Raw genomic sequence first — 21,640 nt, 5'->3', positions numbered from 1 at the left:
GAACTACAAGCTTGATAAATTAGAAATATTAGAAAGAAGAATTATAAGGAAAATATTAGGTCCTCCAAGAATTGCAGAGTTTTGGAAATTAAGAAGTAACAATGAAATTTACCAGAACGTAGAAAACATATCAGAAACAATAAGAAAAAGGAGATTGCTATTTCTTGGACACATTTACAGAATGGATGACAATAGACTAACTAAACGAATCTTCAAGTACCTTTGGGAAAAGAAATCAACTACCACCTGGATTCAAGAAGTCAAGAATGACCTGGAAAGGAACAACATACGAGAAGAAGAATTATTGGAAAGAAAGATTTTTAGGAAGAAAGTCTTACAAATGGAAGGATTTCAAGGGAGGAAGGAAAAGAAAACAGGCACAAAGTGGACTGAAGACAGGAAAAAGAAACACAGTGAAACAATGAAAGAATACTGGAAGAAAAGGAAAGAACTAAGGAGGAACAATTGAAATTGTAACGTGGTCCTTAGAAGGCCGGAACGCAAGAAGAAGAAAATGCAACTTCAAGAACTTCTTTCCGTTACATTTAAGATAGATAGATAAATTTATTTATCATCAACAGGTTATTTTCCCAATTAAAGATGATTCAACAAAACATAACATACAACAAATACGTCTTCTTCTTCTTCTTCTTCTTCTTCTTCTTAATATGTTTACCCTCCACGGTTGGTTTTTCCCTCGGACTCAGCGAGGGATCCCACCTCTACCGCCTCAAGGGCAGTGTCCTAGAGCGTGAGATATTGGGTTGGGGATACAACTGGGGAGAATGACCAGTATCTCTCCCAGGCGGGCTCACCTGCTATGCTCAACAGGGGCCTTGGTGGGGGATGGGAAGATTGGAAAGGATAGGCAAGGAAGAGGAAAGGAAGCGGCCGAGACCTGAAGTTAGATACCATCCCGGCATTTGCCTGGAGGAGAAGTGGGAAACCACGGAAACCCAATTCCAGGATGGGTGAAGTGGGAATCGAACCTACCTCTACTCATTTGACCTCCCGAGGCTGAGTGGACCCCGTTCCAGCCCTCGTACCACCTTTCCAATTTCGTGGCAGAGCCGGGAATCGAACCCGGACCTCCGGGGGGGGTAGCTAATCACACTAATCATTACATCACAGAGGCGGACCACAACAAATACACCTTAAATAAATAACACTAATTTCCTAAATAATAACCGAGTTCAAACTAAATCTAGAGACCTATATATATGCATATTTACAACACCTTAAAAAATATATTTAAAAAATAAATAAATAAAACTAAATCTCCTTAAATAATTGATATTATTAAACTACATCTAGTAACATTTAGATATTTACCAGTACGTATTTTACAGATAGGGCCTTACATTCATGAGGTCATTAGGGCACGTCTGATTTTAGACGCGGGTGACTGAAAAAGGTCCACTGATTTACCCACCTCATTCAGTGATGTTAGTACCCTCACAAGCCATGAGTGATCCCGAGCCACAGTTCTCACTTTAGGCAGATGAAAAATGTATCTTTGCCTAGTATTGCGATTAGGAGCATGTAATGGAATCAGCTCCAGTAATGTTGAGCAATCCACTCTATTCATCAGACACTTATAAAGAAAGAGGGCATTGGCACATCTGCAAGTGGACATTCTTACAAGTGGACGTACAGATTTTTCAAAAAATCGAAAGAATAAAATTGTAATTAACTTAAATTATAATCTATATACACTAATTATTTAAAAGAGTTATCTTTTTTTACAGTCACTTGTTCATTCAGCGACAAAAGACACAGGTGCAGAAAATGAGCTCTACAATTAAATGTTATACATTAATAATAATCGTATAGCCTCAGCTACCGTGTGCAGACATTTCAATTTGACGCCATCTGGCTGTCTGCTCGTCAACTTCGACGTTCCGTTTTACTCTAGGCCCACTAGATGGCAGAAACTCTCTTGGGTGTCTATGGCTGAGATTTAATTAATTTTGTCGGGTAAACACCAAATGTGTCACCAGGGATCTTTTACATCCCGACATCGTACGACATGGAGTGTCGAACTGACATTTTTCCACCCTTCAAAAATCCGACTACCTCTGCCGGGTTTGAACCCGCTATCTTGAGATCCCGAGGCCGACACTCTACCACTGATCCACAGAGGCAGCTTGTTATACACTAGCCTTAATGCAATTAATTTTCAATTTTAATTAACTTTAAATTTAAATTTTCAATTTTAATTTGAAACAAAATCACCGGTCACGTAACATCTGCCACTCAAATAAAGTATGCTCACCAATTTCTCATTTATATGAAACCCATTATAAATTATAATTTTAATTTGACTTACGAATCACCGAGCTCGATTGCTCCAGTCGCTTAAGTGCGGCCAGTATCCAATATTTGGGATATAGTTGGTTCGATCCCCACTGTCGTCAGCCCTGAATATGGTTTTCCGTGGTTGCCCATTTTTTGCTAGTTGCATTACGTCTCACCGACACAGATAGGTCTTATGGCGACGATGGGATAGGAAAGGCCTACGAGTTGGAAGGAAGCGGCCGTGGCCTTAAATAGGGTGCAGCCCCAGCATTTGCCTGGTGTGAAAATGGGAAACCACGGAAAACCATCTTCAGGGCTGCCGACAGTGGGATTCGAACCCACTGTCTCCCGGATGCAAGCTCACAGCCGCGTGCCACTGACCGCACGGCTAACTCGCCCGGTGTTTCCCATTTTCACTCCAGGCAAATGCTGGGGCTGTACCTTAATTAAGGCCACGGCCGCTTCCTTCCCATTCGTAGCCCTTTCCTGTCCCATCGTCGCCATAAGACCTATCTTTGTCTTGCTACGTTAAGCCAATAGAAAAAAATTACATATGAATCCAAAATTATGTGGGGAAATACGGAATACATTACCTTCACATCGGTGAATATACCGACAAGCCATATTTGAATTAAAGGATTCGTCATGCCATAAACTTTGGACAACAAGGACGTTACACTGGTAAAGCAACTCTTGTACAATATGTAACAATGAATTTCAAAGGACTAAACTTAGTTTTGGTAATTAATACGGGCTTTAAAACAATTACCTTCAAAAACTTTTTAAAGATGAAAAGAAAATTTTCTTGCGTCACAAACTAACCTCACTCACGAGCATGTGGAAACTGAATACAAAGCATCATGGGAGCAGTTTCCACCTGAGAGCAGTACCTTACATGCAAGATATTATGGTATTCCTTATTGCTCGATTATTCCATATTGCACGATTCCTTTCTACGTACAGATTTATCAACACCGCTGCGCAAAACCCGTTTGAATTCGTAAACTTCAGCAGATGATAAAATGACAAGAGCCGGTTCACGTTCTTTCCCACCATCCTATAGACTTCACTCCTTAATACTCATGGCTACCAGGCGGGCTCGTGATACTCATAACACTGGTTTTCAGTACACGGAGACTTTACAGTGTAATACGATTGCTGGATAAATTACGGCAACAATAATATCTGAAACACTCCATTTACTTTTAATTTAACAGTATAAATAAATACAGAAATGTGCCATTAGAAAAATAGTGCCCGCACTGTAACAACATGCAGAATGATTCTGTAGACAGTCACTTTTAGAATAAGGACGAAAAATTATACCATACCAAGGAGAGAAATGAGCCTCCGTGGCTCAGGTGTTCCGTAGTTCAAATCCCGATCACTCCATGTGAGATTTGTGCTGGTCCAAGCGGAGGCGGGACAGGTTTGTTTCCCGGGTTCTCCGGTTTTCCCTGTCATGTTTCTTTCCAGCAACACACTCCAATATCATTTCATTTCACCTGTCATTCATTAATCATTGCCCCCACAGGACTGCGACAAGCTTCGGCAGCCGGCACAAATCCTATCCTCGTCGCTAGATGCGGCCTGATTCATTCTATTTCGGACCCGGTCGAACGAATGGAAACAGACTGTGGATTTTTTCATCAAGGAGAGAAGGCGTGTGTTCAAAGAAACTACGAACTGTTACCTTCATTCCTTCCAGAGATAGCTCAAGGAAACACTAAAGAATATAACAGAAAACTTCCTCTATCCGTTATTGCCAGTAAGGATTCATCATCGTCATTAACATTACGTAATATTTATTTCTAGGGTTGTACTCAACCCACGTTAACAATTCTTATATTTTGGTATATTTCGCCTGAGTGGACTTCAAAAGAAATCTTTAAGCGGTAGGTTTCTGGAAATTAATAAAAAAAATAATGACAATTATTATTAGCTTACGAAGTCAGTCGTTAGAAATATGTTTTCTTTTTAATTTTCAGTAATAATTAGTCTACGTAAAAACCATTGACTATGCAGTGAAACCTGTCTTAAAAGGACACTTTTTTTTTCTTTCCGTCGCACCGACACAGATAGGTCTTATGGCGACGATGGGACAGGGAAGGGCTGGGAGTGGGAAGGAAGCGGCCGTGGCCTTAATTAAGGTACAGCCCCAGCATTTGCCTGGTGTGAAAATGGGAAACCACGGAAAAACATTTTCAGGACTGCCGACAGTGGGGTTCGAACCTACTATCTCCCGAATACTGGATACTGGCCGCACTTAAGCGATTGCAGCTATCGAGCTCGGTGGACACTCTATTAAGCGGAAACTTGCCTTTAACGGAAAATTATCTCAACTCCTGCATTTGGGCATAAAATATTATGCAAATCACGGAAACTGTCAAACGTGTAAATGGAAGCAAAATTTTGCCCTAAAACTGGAAATTTTCAGTCATCTTAGTGGTTCCCCATCCTATACATTCTAGACGGGTTCTGATGAGAAAAAAAAAACCAAACACAGCACATTCCTTTCTTCCCAGTCTCCTTATTTTGCTGATTTCCTTCGAATGATTGGACGTACTTTGCGTACGGTTCTCTACAAATAGCTACACCTCTAGAATTCACCACCTGCCATTCATTAGTTCAATAGTTCTCACTGCTGGAAAAGCAGGAAGAACAGCAAAAACGAGTAAGTGCAGATTGAAGACTTACCAAAATATCATCAGAAGTTTTACAGAGCTACAGGAGTTCGTCCAACGGCGGAATTAATTCGGATATTTTCGTTGTAATTTCTCGGGGTACAGTTTTACTGGGAAGTCAGGCAATTAAGAACACTCTATTTAACTGCTGGAGAACGTATGTTACTGTACCGGTAAGAAAACATATCAGTTTTATGCATTCTGATAGTGTTTGACGTGTTCAAAATCCAGTGCAAATAAATAGAGTATGCGCACTATTTTCTAGTACACCGTCATTAAACGGAAACCTGGCTTTAGCGGGGAAATGTCCAGGTCCCTTGCCATTCTCTTTAAGACAAATTTTTGTGACTTGGAAAGATGTTTTTATTATTCTCTTTTTCTTACAATTTGCTTTACGTCGCACCGACACAGATAGGTCTTATGGCGACGTTAGGATAGGAATGGCCTAGGAGTTGGAAGGAATCGGCCGTGGCCTTAATTAGTTAAGGTACAGCCCCAGCATTTGCCTTGTGTGAAAATGGGAAACCACGGAAAACCATCTTCAGGACTGCCGATAGTGGGGTTCAAGCCCACCATCTCCCGAATACAAGCTGATAACTACGTCACCTAGCCACGTGCTCGGCACTCGGAAAGATCTTCTATGATCTGAGCGTGAGCGTGTGTTGTTTTTTCCACTTGTAAACCACTGATAGACAGCATCATAAGGTTTGTATCTATCAAGTCATTGGATACCCAATTTAACGGTGTTCAAAAATTATAAGTTTAAAACATGTAATAACGTTTAGACAATATAACAGAAATAATAGCGATAGTTTATGCAATTCAGTAACCAATTAATTTCAATTAAAATATAAATAATTTAACATTACAACACTTCTCCGTTTATAGAACATCAATAATAAATTATTACGTTTTGATCCAATTTGCGCCCTCTTAAAATCGGAGCAATGTGCCTGGGCAAAACTGACCCATTTAAAATTCCAGCACCGGGCGAGTTGGCCGTGCGCGTAGAAGCGCGCGGCTGTGAGCTTGCATCCGGGAGATAGTAGGTTCGAATCCCACTACCGGCAGCCCTGAAAATGGTTTTCCGTGGTTTCCCATTTTCACACCAGGCAAATGCTGGGGCTGTACCTTAATTAAGGCTATTCCATCGTCGCCATAAGACCTATCTGCGTCGCTGCGACGTAAAGCCCCTAGCAAAAAAAAATTTCCAGCCTTGTTCTAGCGCTAAAATTAATTATGGTGACTGTTTATAGAATCATTCTGTATGTAAACAAATAAAATATATCTTAAACTATAATACCACGCTCTCTTTGTACTCGTAACGTAACAAATAGGACGCTGCACCCGCCGTCGGACAGTTTCTTTGGTAAAGCTATCGGATCCGGAACCGTTGATGTGGTCCACCAGTCCCTCTTCGTTCCAACAGCATTAGTTCTGGAGATTCTCACTGGTTTACCTGAAGCACACAAAAGAAAGACTTGAAGGCAAACAGAGGGGGGTAACCACATAATGAAACAATGGGGTACAACAGGGCCTATCAATCGCCCAAAATCCAACGCGTGCAAACCAAGGTGCAGAGGCTCCGTGCACTGTGCATCCGTCCGACACGGCTCAACTCGGCTTGACTCGGATGGTATAGTGTGCTGAGAGCGACGAAGCATTCCTTGATAGACGGCTTGTTTATGAGTGAAATAGATAAGCGCAAGGCAACATAATAAACCTGTTTGGAAGAAAGCAACGACTTTCAAAAGTCTATTTCAATCGAACTCGTAACTTACTTTTCGCTCAGTCGTGACGATAAAGCAAATGCTTAATCTGTGTGACAATAATTATGTGATCATCAAAAATGTATATAATTGAATACAAAGGCTTTGCTCGAATTCTACGAGAATTTGACGAAGGAAGATTTTCCCAAGCTGCATCGAGAAGCAGCTAGGATTATTTCTATGTTTGGTTCCACTTGCATATGTGAAAGATTCTTCTGTTTTGACTTGCACGAAAACTAGATTACGTGCGAGTATTTCTGATTGTAATTTCAAGAACGCTCTCAGAATTGCTGTCAGCCGATCCTTTGTTCCAGACATGATTGGGCATTAGTACAGCCCGTAGACCGGCGTAATTTTTAATGTTACAAGTGAGTGGAATTAGTGAAATCTTACTTGTTGAGCGTCTCAGAGGAGAGGTGTGTTCTTTGCGATGTCCAGGAACCCACCATCCCGCCCCAAGAAGTATATTTACTTTTATAACCTAATAAAGATTATTACACGCCATGCTCATTTCTGAAGTAGGTACTTGTATTCTAATTGGCCAATGTAAAGTGGCACGTGATCTCCTTCCCGTCAAGTATGTTGATGATAATCCGTTACCAACCGCAGCACAATAAAAGCGCAAGTCGTATACGAAACTAGGGGCCCAACGCCGCTTCTAACCGCCCAGACCAATGGTCTTGTCCACGGCAAGAATCCTAACCGTCCAGATCAATGGTCTTATCCACGGCAAGAATCCTAACCGTCCAGACCAATGGTCTTGCCTTGATCCTATCCTAACCGTATACGAAACTAGGGGCCTAACGCCGCTTCGCGGCTTCTAACCGTCCAGACCAATGGTCTTGTCCACGGCAAGAATCCTAACCGTCCAGACCAATGGTCTTGTCCACGGCAAGAATCCTAACCGTCCAGACCAATGGTCTTGCCTTGATCCTATCCTAACCGTATACGAAACTAGGGGCCTAACGCCGCTTCGCGGCTTCTAACCGTCCAGACCAATGGTCTTGTCCACGGCAAGAATCCTAACCGTCCAGACCAATCGTCTTGCCTAGATCCTGTCCTAAACGTATACAATTTGAAGCATAGTTCCTAAGTACAGAGGTTGGCAGCACTGAGCACTGGTGCAGAACATCCTTTCCAAGGCGGCCGCGAGCGAGAAAACAAACGACAGTCGTTACGCGTCTGTGTGAATAGCGGTCCACGGGCTGGACTAATGATCATGATTGGTATAATTGGACAGACAAAGGAAAAGAAGAGTTTTTCTTGTTTTTCTTTTTAAAATGCTATTTGTTCAGGGTATCGACATAGAAAGATCTTTTGCCCCTTCTTGCAGCATATGTTAGGAACCTGCGTGTATTTGGAAATTGCGAAAGTGTAAATTGTTGAATGTGAGGAAAGGAACGTTAAAGACGACACAAACACCCAGTCCTCAGGCCAGGGATATTAATCATTTACAATTAAAAACCCCTGACCCGGCCAGGAATCGAACCCAGGGCCGCCGGGTGACAGGCGAACGCGTTGCCCCCTACACCGCGCGGCCAGACAAAAAGAAGAGCTAGAGAAGATAAATTGTCTGCTCAAACCAAATTGAAAGAAGAGGGTTTTAACACCGGTAACATTGTCTCATACAACAGAGTGTCTCCGCTCACCGCACAGTGAGGGGAGAAACAGCGGGGAAGGTGAAGAAAGCGGAGACAGAGGTGTAGGGGAAGAGGAGTGGGGGTTTGCACTCTGGTCAACCTACAGTGAAGTCGTCTCCTGCACCTTGCGGCGTGCAGTGCACCGGTGCATGCACCCTAAGAGGCCCTGGGGTAGAAGGATCATGTTTCATGCCTGTCCTTATCCAGAAAATACCGCTAAAAGCGGTGCCAAGCTCGGTTGAAAACAGAGGATGACTAGAGAGAGAACTACTTGGCTTTACTGCACAGTCATACTTCAACCTGTCCCGCCCAGTTTGAGTCCTTCCTGTTTCTTGTACTAAGATACTGACTGGTATCTACTAGAGTCGTCTGACGAGAAGTCGCGTGAATGTCGCGCATGCGCCTATCTCAAGTCTCAAGGCCTGATTTAAAAAAATCGGTGGCTCGTCTTGTGAGCTCGTAAGTTATCGAAGAACCGATTTTTGTCAAGCAGAGAACTTTTTTTTTAAAGATACATGACCTTCACTCTTCCTAGTGTAGCAGGTTATCGTTCGATAGGTGTTCCCAGATAATGTCTAAGGCGTATGTCATGATGCGGTCTGTTTGTACGTAAACTTTTTCTCTTAGCAGCAACGCTCTGCCATCTGTTGAAAATATTTGGAAGCTCGGAAAGGTTAGAGAATCAAAGAGTATCTAGCAAGGAATAGTATTCTACCGTGATCAGAGGAAGTGTATAATATCTGGCTTGACAGGTAGTAATCAAACATGGCTGCAAGCAATGACATTACTAAGGATGAAAATCACAAGATTAGATCAGAATATTAATGAAAATGCTAGTCGCTTAGCAACCTGCTAAGTACAGAAGGTATTGCGGGTTAGGGTAAGCATTCGCCTGCAATTATTGGAGTTATAGCTGCCTCTGTGGATCAGCGGTAGAGTGTCGGCCTCCGGATCCCAAGATAGCGGGTTCAAACCCGGCAGAGGTAGTCGGATTTTTGAAGGGCGGAAAAAAGTCCATTCGACACTCCATGTCGTACGATGTCGGCATGTAAAAAATCTCTGGTGACACATTTGGTGTTTACCCGACAAAATTCATTAAATCTCAGCCATAGACGCCCAAGAGAGTTTCAGTTTACTCGGTCTGCCATCTAGTGGTGGCCTAGAGTAAAACGGAACGTCGAAATTGACGAGCAGACAGCCAGATGGCGTCAAATTTAAATGTCTGCACACGGTAGCTGAGGAAATACGATTATTATTATTATTATTTTATTGGAGTTATCATTTAATGATTTAATTTTTGATTACTCAAAGTTGGATTAACTTACAGACCTATCAATGTCCCATGATTGATTCATCGGCAGGATATTTCAAAGAGAATAAAACAAAAATAAAGTAAATCGGTCCAGAAAAACGGATGCCAAGATGTTTATAGTAAACTCATTTTAATAGAGAGATATACATTGATTCAGAGAGCTTTCAGTGTTTGTCACGACTAATCATGTTTGTAGCTAACAGTGTAGATGTGTTTCTCGTGCCGTACCTACAAGCTGTCGCGAATTCTCGTCCCGGTCACGTGCAGGTAATACATCTCACCCGTCTTCTGTTTTATTCCTCCATGCCTTCTCCGCCGCCATTCATAAACCTACATGTATTTCTGAGTAATTTATTGTTCGGCGTGTAAACCATACATGCTGTATACATTTTTCATTTGAAATTTGATGTAGTGCAGTTTTCGCTACAGAAGATGTTAGAGATGCGCCCTGAAGATATCGTTCATTTAATACAACAGCGTCATAACAAAAAAACCCAGCCTGTTTTAAGTTATGTATGCCATTGTATTGGTTCTTGCATGCACTTTTAACTGGTGTACGTAACTCAATACAGGCTGTTTTTGAGTTATGACGCTGTAGTATTAAATGGCCGATATGTCTGCATATTGTTGAACACTTGCCCCGTGCCTTGGAACCAGTCGTCTTGAATCTCGCGCTCATTGAGTTGGAACAAGAAAGGTTTTAGAATTTCACTGCAATACATTTTTACATTTATATTGTTGTGGAAGAAGAAATTGATCCAATAATACGCTGCCGACTTAAGACTCTGATCGTCTAGAGTCATTTCCTTCAACTTCTGAGGAATGTATTTTGATTGTTAATATATTCTGAACAGATGAAACCATCTTTCCATTCCTAAATTGTCTCTGCACCTCACTGCACAAATACCTTTTGGACACCCTGTATGTCTCACCCGTCTTCTCTTTCATTCACTAAATATGTGACGTAAGTATAACCCGCTCCATGGCCCACGATAAGAGGTCACTGGTGTTGTGTTTGCCAGATAGCAAGACAATGCATGAAGAAGTGGGGCAAGGAGGCCAGCTAAGACAAGAAAGTACTGTATTCACCTGGTTCACCAGTAAGTTTCACCCTAAACACCACTAAACCAAGGTTCTTACAGATCTGCAAAGTAGGGAAGACTTTAACCTTCAAACACACGCATATGGGGTGGAATCCACCCCAGGTCATTTTATTTCCTAGTGAAATGTACAAACAACTTTCCTGTGCTCTCCCTGCTCTTGTACCTTTATGGCTGGATCTCCGCAGAAAGAGTCATTCTTACATTAACTATCTTAAAATCTCCAATTAATACAGTAATTCATATTTTACAATACAATGATATGTGGGGTGGAAAGCACCCCCACGCGTGTGTCTGCGTCCTAAGATCTGGCGCGTGTGCTTGAGGGTTAATAATAATAATATACATTCTTTAATGAAACACTAAGGAGAAAGGGTTGCCCGACTGGGCATTCATTTTTACCATACTCACTAAAAGATTCTCTTGCGGCACGTCGTTAGATGATACTTGGTACACCTTTGATAACATTTGTCACTGGGGGTGAAGAAAGTTCTAAGGTTATGTTGCAAGGAGTTCCCACCTTCCAATACGTGTCAGTTTCTTATAGCTAGTTTATTATTTACATAACATAATCCAGCTTAATCTCTGCGTATAATACTAAATAGAACATATTTCGTTCCAATTATGGAATTATTGGCCGTGCGCGTAGAGGCGCGTGGCTGTGAGCTTGCATCCGGGAGATAGTAGGTTCGAATCCCACTATCGGCAGCCCTGAAGATGGTTTTCCGTGGTTTCCCATTTTCACACCAGGCAAATGCTGGGGCTGTACCTTAATTAAGGCCACGGCCGCTTCCTTCCAACTCCTAGGCCTTTCCTATCCCATCGTCGTCATAAGACCTATCTGTGTCGGTGCGACGCAAAGCCCCTAGCAAAAAAAAAATAATTATGGAACATTGTCAGCTAAAATATTTAACAAAAATTAACAAGACAAATAAAACACTTGTGATGATTGTGATGATTATGATCATAAGATAAAATATTCGTTCATGTTGGGTTAAAATTTTCCAAGTCAATGTCCAAGTTAACGAATAAAATCGACGTAAGGGGTCTTCTTTTAAGGCTAGAGACGTATATGCTTGATGAGTCTTGAAAGTAAAATTTATAATGTAGAAGATTTTCTTAAAATGTGATTTTCGGGGAACTCTTGAAAACAAGCGTAGTTGAAGTTGATTTTAAAGTTTGACTGTTGAAATAAGTCTCATACTTGTATCAGGGTTTATTAAAATTGGAATAGAGATTTATTTTTTCCGAATTAAAAAGAGCTAATGTGTTATGTTTTGCGTCCTCCCTTACGCCGTGTCGTCATCTGACTTACATTTTATCTTATGATCATCATCATCATCATCATAATCATCGCAAGTGTTTTATTTGTCTTGTCAATTTTTGTTAAATCTTTTAGCCGAAGATATTCAATAACTGGAACGAAACATATTCTATTTAGTACTATACGCAGATATTAAGGTAGATTATGTTTTCTAAATAAACTGACAAGTATTGGAAGATGGGAATCTCCTTGTAACATAACCTTAGTTGTGTTGAGCCAATACGGGACAAAATATGAGATTTATAAGTGAACAAAGTTCTGACTGTACATATGATGGCAACCGTGAATGGCGAGTCTCGTTATTATTTATCTTTGATGTTGATTCTCACTGATCCACGTTCTGACCATCATCGCGTTAGTAATATGAAAGTCTTGATCGATCTCTTTTCTCTTTGCTTGTCTACATTCTAATAGGTGTGCAGATGGTCTTGTAGATTGCAATGAAAATTTCATTTAAGGTGCTCTATGTGGAAGGATTCTTTCGCTAGCCCGTAAACTAATCTTGCATGGGCCATGTTTCGAATTCTTAGGGCACATTTTAAGAAACGCAACTTGACACACTCTATTCTTTCAAGATCATTGATTTTAGGCCAAAATTCATGAAAACGAACCAAAAAATATTAAATCAAGGAAAGAATAAACAATTTTATTTCTTCTACCTTGAGAATGTATAACTTGTCTCGATGTTTGAGGTAGTGTGTTCATTGTTCAAGTGCCCGTCCCTATGGCTAAATGGTTAGCATGCTGACGTTTGGTTCAGGGGATGCAGGGTTCGATTCCCGGCCGGGTCGGGAATTTTAATCTTCATTGGTTAATTCCAATGGCTCGGGGTGGGGGGCTGGGTGTGTGCGCCGTCTTCAGCATCGGAATTCATCACAGGCAGGGCCTCATCCTCACAGACGCATAGGTCACCTAGAGGGCGTCAACTCGAAAGACCCGCACCAGGCTTCTTCGGAGTCTACACACCATTATTATTATTGTTCAAGTGAATTACAACTCGATAGAACTACCCAGTACTGACAGTATTACGGTAAGTAATAATAATGGCGTATAGCTTTCGGAGAGGCTTAGTGCAGGGATTTTTAATTGACGCCTATGGGCAACTTGCATGTCTGTGAGAATGGGGCCCTACCTATGATGAATTCTATTGCTAAAGCCGACACACATAGCCGAGCCTTTGGGTTGGTGGCTGCTCCTTGAACTTCGTGCTGAGTGTTTTTTACGATAATATTCCTCTACTATTTAATCTTTTACGTAGAGGAATTGTCTAATTAAGATTAAAATCCCCGACCTGGCTGGGAACCGAACTCAGTACCACTTGGACCAAAGCCCAGCACGGTAACCATCTAGCCATGGAGTTGGACCTTTCCGTAAGTAAAGCACAGTGAGTCGTCGGCAGAGGTACACTAGACATTGAACAGATTGCGTTCAGGTGTTTCCAAGTGGCAATCACATTTTGCGGCCTGAGAAAGTTTTTTGGAAAAACTGTAAGAAATATGAAGAAAATTTACGAAAAATATTTCATAGCTCGTTCAGAAAAATTATTAATGTTTGTACCCATTAGAAACCTGAGTGAGAACTGTTTCATTCTTTAATATTATTTCCTATTTTTAAGTATTCAGTTGATCTCATGAGAGTATATTTGATTGACTTTTTAGCTTTAAATCCAAAGGTTGGGGTAAAATGAGCCTTCACATATTTCAGTGTTAGGTCATCCGCTATAAAAGTGGCAATTCCAAATCTTGAGCTCTATGCCACACTCAGCCGTGAAAATTTTATGCAACCAAGTATACAATGAATACCAAAACGTAGCGTAGATGTAGATTACTCCTGATGGCTCAAACCTGCGCGAAGCCATAAGTTTAGAGGGGAAATGAGGGGAAGGAAGGTAGTGGAGGGGTTAACTACTGCTGTGTTGGTCATTTGAGATCCTAACCCGCAATACAGTTACAATTATGAGGAGCCGACGTGAACACTTCCGTAGCAACGATCAAAGTGAACGTTCCTCCCCTCTCACTAACGCTGCAGTATATGGACTCGCCCGCATAAGAAACTCATTTTGTGCCCAGCTAAGGTATTTTGCCACCAGAGAGCAATCAACCTGTAGCACCACCTCCCAACAAGAATGTTTCTTTAGCTCTCTGCCAGCAATGACTCCTGAAACAGGTGTTACTTACCTGTCAGCTGTTTGTGACTGTGTCACGTGCAGGTAATATTTCTGGTCCGTCTCCTGTTCCACATCAGCGCCACATCCACGATGCTGGTGGAGAGCAAGAAGTCCACTGCCACCACGTTAGCATGTCGCCCCCAGGCGTTGCGATAGTTCTGAGAAATGTTGTGGCTGACGGTGGCGGCCATGGCACGTAGTCCTCCGAACTGGTCCGTTAAGACCCCCCAGGCGTTAGGAGTTAGCTGGGCCATGGCAGCTGTAGGACGACCCGATGGTGGGCTGTAACGAGATAAGATGTTTTTAAGAAGATGACCTACCAACTCCATAGACTAGGGAGAAGTTCTTAAACTGAACATCTTACCTATTAAGATTCCCAGGAGAAAAATGCAATAGCCGGAGGGGGGGTAGTAATAGTGTTTATGAACAAAAAATTCAAACTGTTGTCTAGGCAGACTTGTTTTGATAAACCTAACATGACTTATTATGTACCATCAGCATGATGGAACCCATCCTCATAATTGGCACTGGGTGAGGGTGTATCAATACCGCATTTTCTCGTCGGTGGATTGGTCGCGGCAGTACGATTCACTGGCTACCCGAATCTCCAGATCACAACCCTTTACACTCTTTATGATATTGGATGAAGGGTGAGGTATACAAAAGGAAATTTAATGCAAGAGACGAACTGCTTGTTCGCATAATGGATGCTTTTGCCGGCGTACAGGAACTTCATGACGTCCCACGAGCAACATGATCATCGTAAATAATTATCAATTGCATTGATTTCTCGCTGTACTCTTGACATATATCTGTCTCATGGTTGGGGGTTGTGTAAGATGACGCAACAAAGTGTGTGACGGGAGTGTAACCATAGCAACCGGGCAGGCAGTGATGTAAGGTATGGATGGATGGTCAGACAATGTTACATAGCAACCGTGCAGGCTATGTCTTATGGCTTGTTGCCAGCTGAAATTAACAGGCGTTGATTAACTGTATCATCTCTGAAATTATCATAGTAGAGCCCGGATGTTCAGGCTTTTATGGGTTAGAATACGGCTTGAAGCAAGTAACAAGTATACACTAGCCCGAACATCAGTTCTGCTTTGAGATCTGTATAATCATTAGGGGCCCGGCCTACTACAACGCCTAGAAGTTATGTTACTCCAGTTCGGACAACAGTTCTGCTATGAGATTTGCATAACCATTAGGGGCCCGGCCTATTAGAACCGCTAACAGTTATGTTACTCTCGCTACATTACGGAAGATTGGACTAGACGACACTTCCTACTAGCCAAATTTGTTTGCATTCTAACCTATTACTGCCAAAACACGCGCGCTGTAATAATCAGTATGCTGTATAGTGTGTATTGTCCAATACATGTCGTGTTTAAGGCCCCTTACACACAAGCGTTTTCCTGTCGTGGTTGTCTTTGTCAGTATGACCACATTTTGTGACTAGACCAGCGTCTAAATATAGTTCAGCCAGCCTCACCACGTACGGAGTAATTCCATTAGGCAAATGGAACTTCGGTCATTCTCAGTATGGATTCTGAAGAGAAGGCTGTACTTCTTTTGCTTATGCGACGACACAGAAAAGAAAGGAAAACGCGGAAAATTGTAGAAGTCCGTCTACAGTTTGGGCAATTTCATTCGTTACATCACAAACTTTGCAATTATCGGCATAAGTTTCTCCAGTTCTTCAGAATGTCTAAAATTTCTTTCATTGAACTACTACAGGAAATTGGACCAATTATTTCAAGTACAGATACAGTGATTTAGAAGGTCATATCGACAGAAGAAAGACTCTCAATAACTTCAAGGTGCACTTTTGATCTTTCGCCTTCAATTACACTGACATAAGTCAGTAATTACAGAATCCTGACTCTCAGGGTTCACCACAGAACTGAGATAAGATGATACGTCAGAAAACGAATGCACTGAACAACAGCATATTTCTGGCTCAACTACGTTCGTGTGAGAGTAGGAGGAATGAGCCTGCGACTGTCATTCGTGGGGGAAGAACGGACGTACGTTGCCAAATAGGAAGGTGGTATTTCGGCAATGAACGTGGCTCCATCATGATTAATGCCAGCGTGAACTTGTCGTCTATTTCGGCACTGAACGTGTCCGTATTGATTAATGCCAGCGTGAACTTCTCGTCACGATGTACCTGAAATGTCACCCTGTGAGAACGAAAGCTCTGCAGTAGGGCTGTGGTCGGTGGACGGAATCGACTACATCTGGCAACAGTCGTTCACGTGTGGTCGAGAAAACGCTCCTTTAAAAGGGGAAGTATTCTTCCCTTTGCATTAAATGGTAACGGCAAAGCGGCGACAACCGACCACACATGAACCACATTTTGTGGTCGACAACAATGGCAGAGAAATACTCGTGTGTACGTGCTCAAGTATGTATTTATTTATTTATTTATTTATTTATTTATTTATTTATTTATTTATTTATTTATTTATTTATTTATTTATTTATTTATTTATTTATTTATTTATTTATTTATTTATTTATTTATTTATTTATTTATTTATTTATTTATTTATTTATTTATTTATTTATTTATTTATTTATTTATTTATTTATTTATTTATTTATTTATTTATTTATTTATTTATTTATTTATTTATTTATTTATTTATTTATTTATTTATTTATTTATTTATTTATTTATTTATTTATTTATTTATTTATTTATTTATTTATTTATTTATTTATTTATTTATTTATTTATTTATTTATTTATTTATTTATTTATTTATTTATTTATTTATTTATTTATTTATTTATTTATTTATTTATTTATTTATTTATTTATTTATTTATTTATTTATTTATTTATTTATTTATTTATTTATTTATTTATTTATTTATTTATTTATTTATTTATTTATTTATTTATTTATTTATTTATTTATTTATTTATTTATTTATTTATTTATTTATTTATTTATTTATTTATTTATTTATTTATTTATTTATTTATTTATTTATTTATTTATTTATTTATTTATTTATTTATTTATTTATTTATTTATTTATTTATTTATTTATTTATTTATTTATTTATTTATTTATTTATTTATTTATTTATTTATTTATTTATTTATTTATTTATTTATTTATTTATTTATTTATTTATTTATTTATGCTTCAATTGCACAAGGCTTGCAAATGCAACGCCATTACATAGAAATTCACACAAAACTGACAGGATACTTTTTCAGGATATTTACGTTAGGGATACCCCATCCAGGTAGGTGTACAGTCCGTCCATGCTTCTCTGATCCCCCCATTTCTGCTGCACTGACTGCCACAAGATGGAAGTATTTTTCACAACTTCTTCTACGTCGTAGGAGAGAATCAGTCTATTGCCATGCGACCACAGTTCTCCAAGGGTCGCGTTCCAACCCAAGGCAGGCGACGCCAGTAGATATTCCAGCTGAGACTGGAGATACTGAACCAACTTTGAGTGCGTTAAGTTCCAGGATGAAAAACCTGAAACAAATATCTGCTGAGATTATAATGCACTTACATTTTTCTATGATCCAGAAATAAATAATTCCAACATAATTGGTCAATTACTGGAGACTGCAAATTTTCCAGCTAACTCATTCTTGGTTGCCAGCGTTCCGGTCCAGTGTGCCAGTTTGGGCCCATCAATTGGTCAACAGCACACGTACCAAGACGCATGGCTAGTGCATACCACGAAAAATAAATTTATTTATTTATTTATTTATTTATTTATTTATTTATTTATTTATTTATTTATTTATTTATTTATTTATTTATTTATTTATTTATTTATTTATTTATTTATTTATTTATTTATTTATTTATTTATTTATTTATTTATTTATTTATTTATTTATTTATCTGGGAAACCAAAACAGCGAGAAGCCGAATTACAGAGTTCCACAATGAAAAAAAATATTTACAATGGAGTTGCACAAGGCAACATAAAGAATAAGTGGAAGAACAATGAGGAAAAAGTATATAATGATAAAAATAGAGGAAAACTAAGAAAATAACTGTAGAGATACCAATTAATAACAAAACATGAAGGCAAAAGAAACAACGAGGAAAATTAAAGATTGAACGTAAACCGAAGAGAAGAACTTATAGCTAGGCACACTATGATAAATACGGATACAACACATAAGTAACGGTGTAGTACAGTAAAAAGTAAATAATATTACATTATGTACAAAAGAGGGGACAGCGATATACAATAACGAACCAAATGCATTTCAATTATGAATGTAGTTATTCGGGACAAATATTTCAGGTTCTCTATGGGAATCATTGTCTATATCACCAGAAATAAATAAATTAGTTGAGATTCTGATTATTTTAAATGGAATTAAAGGAGTTTGTCGCATTGTTGAATTCATGGTCAACTTCAAGGCATTGAGGTGGCCGAAATAAACGAATTGAATCTGGGACCCTTGTGTCCAAAACAGCGTTGCCAACCTCCGAAATTTGAAAAACCGTACAGAAATTCAAAATAAACCGTATTCCTTATCGTAAAACCGTACAGTACTACTATTCACCCAAATATACTAAACTTCAACAGAATATGTACAATAATAGCAAGCAGCAATAATATCAAATAGGAATACTTAACTGAAACGTATTACTAGACGTAAGAAAATGCAACATATAGGCTACACTTTGCCCTTTCTTCACAGGTTGGATCAGGACGCAGTCTCTCCCGCAACTGCCTGCACTTTTGTTTCCTTCTGGGTGTTTTAAGAGAAAGTTTTTATTGTTTGGGTGTCGAAGGACCTGCTTTCTTTTGTAAATCAGAAGTTAACAGAATCTTTACTTCTTTAACATTCAAAACAAACGCCAAGGAAAATAGTTTATACTTAATTAATGCATAGGAAGCTAACCAACAAGAAATTGAAGCAATGTACTGTCACGCAAAATAATTTGTAAGTACATCACAATATAATTCATAAGTTGGATGAAATGACATCATCTATAAGATATAGAACTAAACGCTGCACTGTTACATGTTTGATGTTACATCAAATTTCACACTGGTCAAGAATTCATTGACGGAGTTCGGTGTAGGGCTGATTCAAGAGTGTCATGGTGAACAAACATATGACTACGAGTTCGAGGTAGAGTAATCCCGCCACAGAGTGGGACAGAAAAATTCCACGTGTCAGACTATTCAGGCGCTTCATTGGTTGATCTGAAACCAGCTCAAAGTTTGGGAGTCCGCTGGAGAAATGGAGGATACGACACTCATGTCCAGGAAATGACGTATGTACAAACAGAAAAAGAAACAATTTTTTATAAAAATTCTGAACATTTCCAATAATAGGAAAAGTTCATTTAAAAATTTGGCAGAACCGCGTATAATGCGTACGGTTTGACATTCGAAACGTACACCGTGCATAGAGGGTTGAAAACCATATAGGTGCTAGTCCGAAGGCCAGCACCCTAACCACTCGGCTACAGACGTGAACTTCCCAGTATGAGGCGACCACTCTCATAGGACTCTTTCGAGAAAGGCCTTTGAGCGGCCGTCGTCTTTTAAGAATGTACCGTTCCGGCATTCGCCTGAAACTGAAATAAAAAGGCACGGAAAAGCATTTCGAATCGGGGGAAGATGGGATTCGAACCCATATCACCTCCGGAGTGTCCGGCTTCATGGCTAAAAGGTTAGCGTGCTGGCCTTTGGTCACAGGGTTTCCGGGATCCATTCCCGGCAGGGTCGAGAGTTTTAACCAGCATTCGTTAATTTCGCTGGCACGGGGGATGGGTGTACGTGTTCATCATGACGCGCAGGTCGCCTACGGGAGTCAAATCAAAAGACCTGCACGTGGCGAGCCGAACATGTCCTCGGACACTCCCGGCCCTTTTATTTTTCATCTCCGGAGTCTGGATTATTAGTCCGCAGACCAACCGCTGAGCTAATTCCGTCCGTTGCTGAAAATAATTTTCCTCTTAATCTTCTTCTTCTACCGTTTCTCCCACACCTGTCGAGTCGCGGGTACGAACTACGTCGCGCATGCGGACATAGCCATGTCGGGTACGTAAACAAATCGTATCCATGAAATTTCACGATAATATTGGTCATAAATGGAAGATAATAATTGATTTTACTCAAATTAAGAGTAAAATTAGCGGTAAATTAATAAATACCATTATTCCTAAAGAAATATATACATACATACATATATACATACATACATACATACATACATACTTTGTTACATTACGTCTATGAATTATATTACGTCACAGCGGTTCTATACGTCTTCTGTTCATGTAACACTTTTGTGTGTGAAGTCTCTGCTCACTTTGTTTTGCTTTGCTTTGCTTTGCTTTGCTTTGCTTTGCTTTGCTTTGCTTTGCTTTTTTTTATGTTACTTGGTGAGGCGAGTTGATGACTTTGATGACGTGTGCCCATGATTCATTTATTAATATAATTACTGAGCCTCCGTGGCTCAGACGGCAGCGCGTCGGCCTCTCACCGCTGGATACCGTGGTTCAAATCCCGGTCACTCCATATGAGATTTGTGCTGGACAAAGCGGAGGCGGGACAGGTTTTTCTCCGGGTACTCCGGTTTTCCCTGTCATCTTTCATTCCATCAACACTCTCCGTTATCATTTCATAGCATTTATCACTCATTACTAAATCACCTTGGGAGTGGCGACCCCATTGTAATAACAGCCTATATATGTTTCATTCCTTTCAAACCTGACCCGGTCAATGACTGGAAAACAGGTTGTAGGTTTTCAATATAATTACTGGTCCAGGGATCATGCTATTTCTCTTTCAACAAAAATCATTTCTGTGTTACGATATATTTTTCACCTCCACTTTCCCGTTTGAACTGCCTGCGTTAGTTATGGTGGACAAAGATATTGGGAATTCACAGACATAGCACTTCCTTTCGTCGGTGCTAGTCCAGGACCTCGAGGAGGAAACAAAAGAGGGTACGGTCAAGCGGAATCTCACAGAGGAGAGCCGTGTTTACAGCGAAATTGTCGCCGTACTTGCGTATCTACATTTCTCTAGTATTTGATTTGCGTGAAAGCAATTATCATCCTCCATTTAGAACACGATTTACAATGAAATTTCACGGGTACGATTCGTTCACGTAACCGCCATGTCCTACAGCCGGATGCTCTTCCAGACGCCAACCCCATATGGAGGAATTTGATCACCATTGGATGTTTCTGTAGTGGTTGCTAGTGTGGTGTCTTGTCTTAATTTTGAAGAGGAAAGTGTTGGAACAAACACAAACACTTATCAGACGGGATTAAAATCCCTAGCCTGAACTGGGATCGAACTCGGTGCCCTCTGAACCGAA

The 21,640-nt window shown here is 40.0% G+C and overlaps 1 protein-coding gene across 1 annotated transcript in view; it reads right to left on the bottom strand.

Moving 5' to 3' along the window:
- Window positions 1-3,480: 3,480 nt before the first annotated feature.
- Window positions 3,481-21,640, bottom strand: part of LOC136883050 (PI-PLC X domain-containing protein 1) — a 62,729-nt gene continuing 44,569 nt past the window's right edge. Inside the window, exons 5-7 of the mRNA XM_067155191.2 lie at window positions 17,543-17,804; window positions 14,305-14,576; window positions 3,481-6,441 (exon numbers count right to left, since the gene is read on the bottom strand). Coding sequence (XP_067011292.2) covers window positions 14,327-14,576; window positions 17,543-17,804 — 512 coding nt within the window. The 3' untranslated portion in view covers window positions 3,481-6,441; window positions 14,305-14,326. The remainder of the gene's footprint in view (window positions 6,442-14,304; window positions 14,577-17,542; window positions 17,805-21,640) is intronic.

Source organism: Anabrus simplex, chromosome 11 (genome assembly GCF_040414725.1).
Source record: "Anabrus simplex isolate iqAnaSimp1 chromosome 11, ASM4041472v1, whole genome shotgun sequence".
Lineage (NCBI taxonomy): Eukaryota > Metazoa > Arthropoda > Insecta > Orthoptera > Tettigoniidae > Anabrus > Anabrus simplex.
This window is presented reverse-complemented; position numbering and strand designations above follow the sequence as displayed.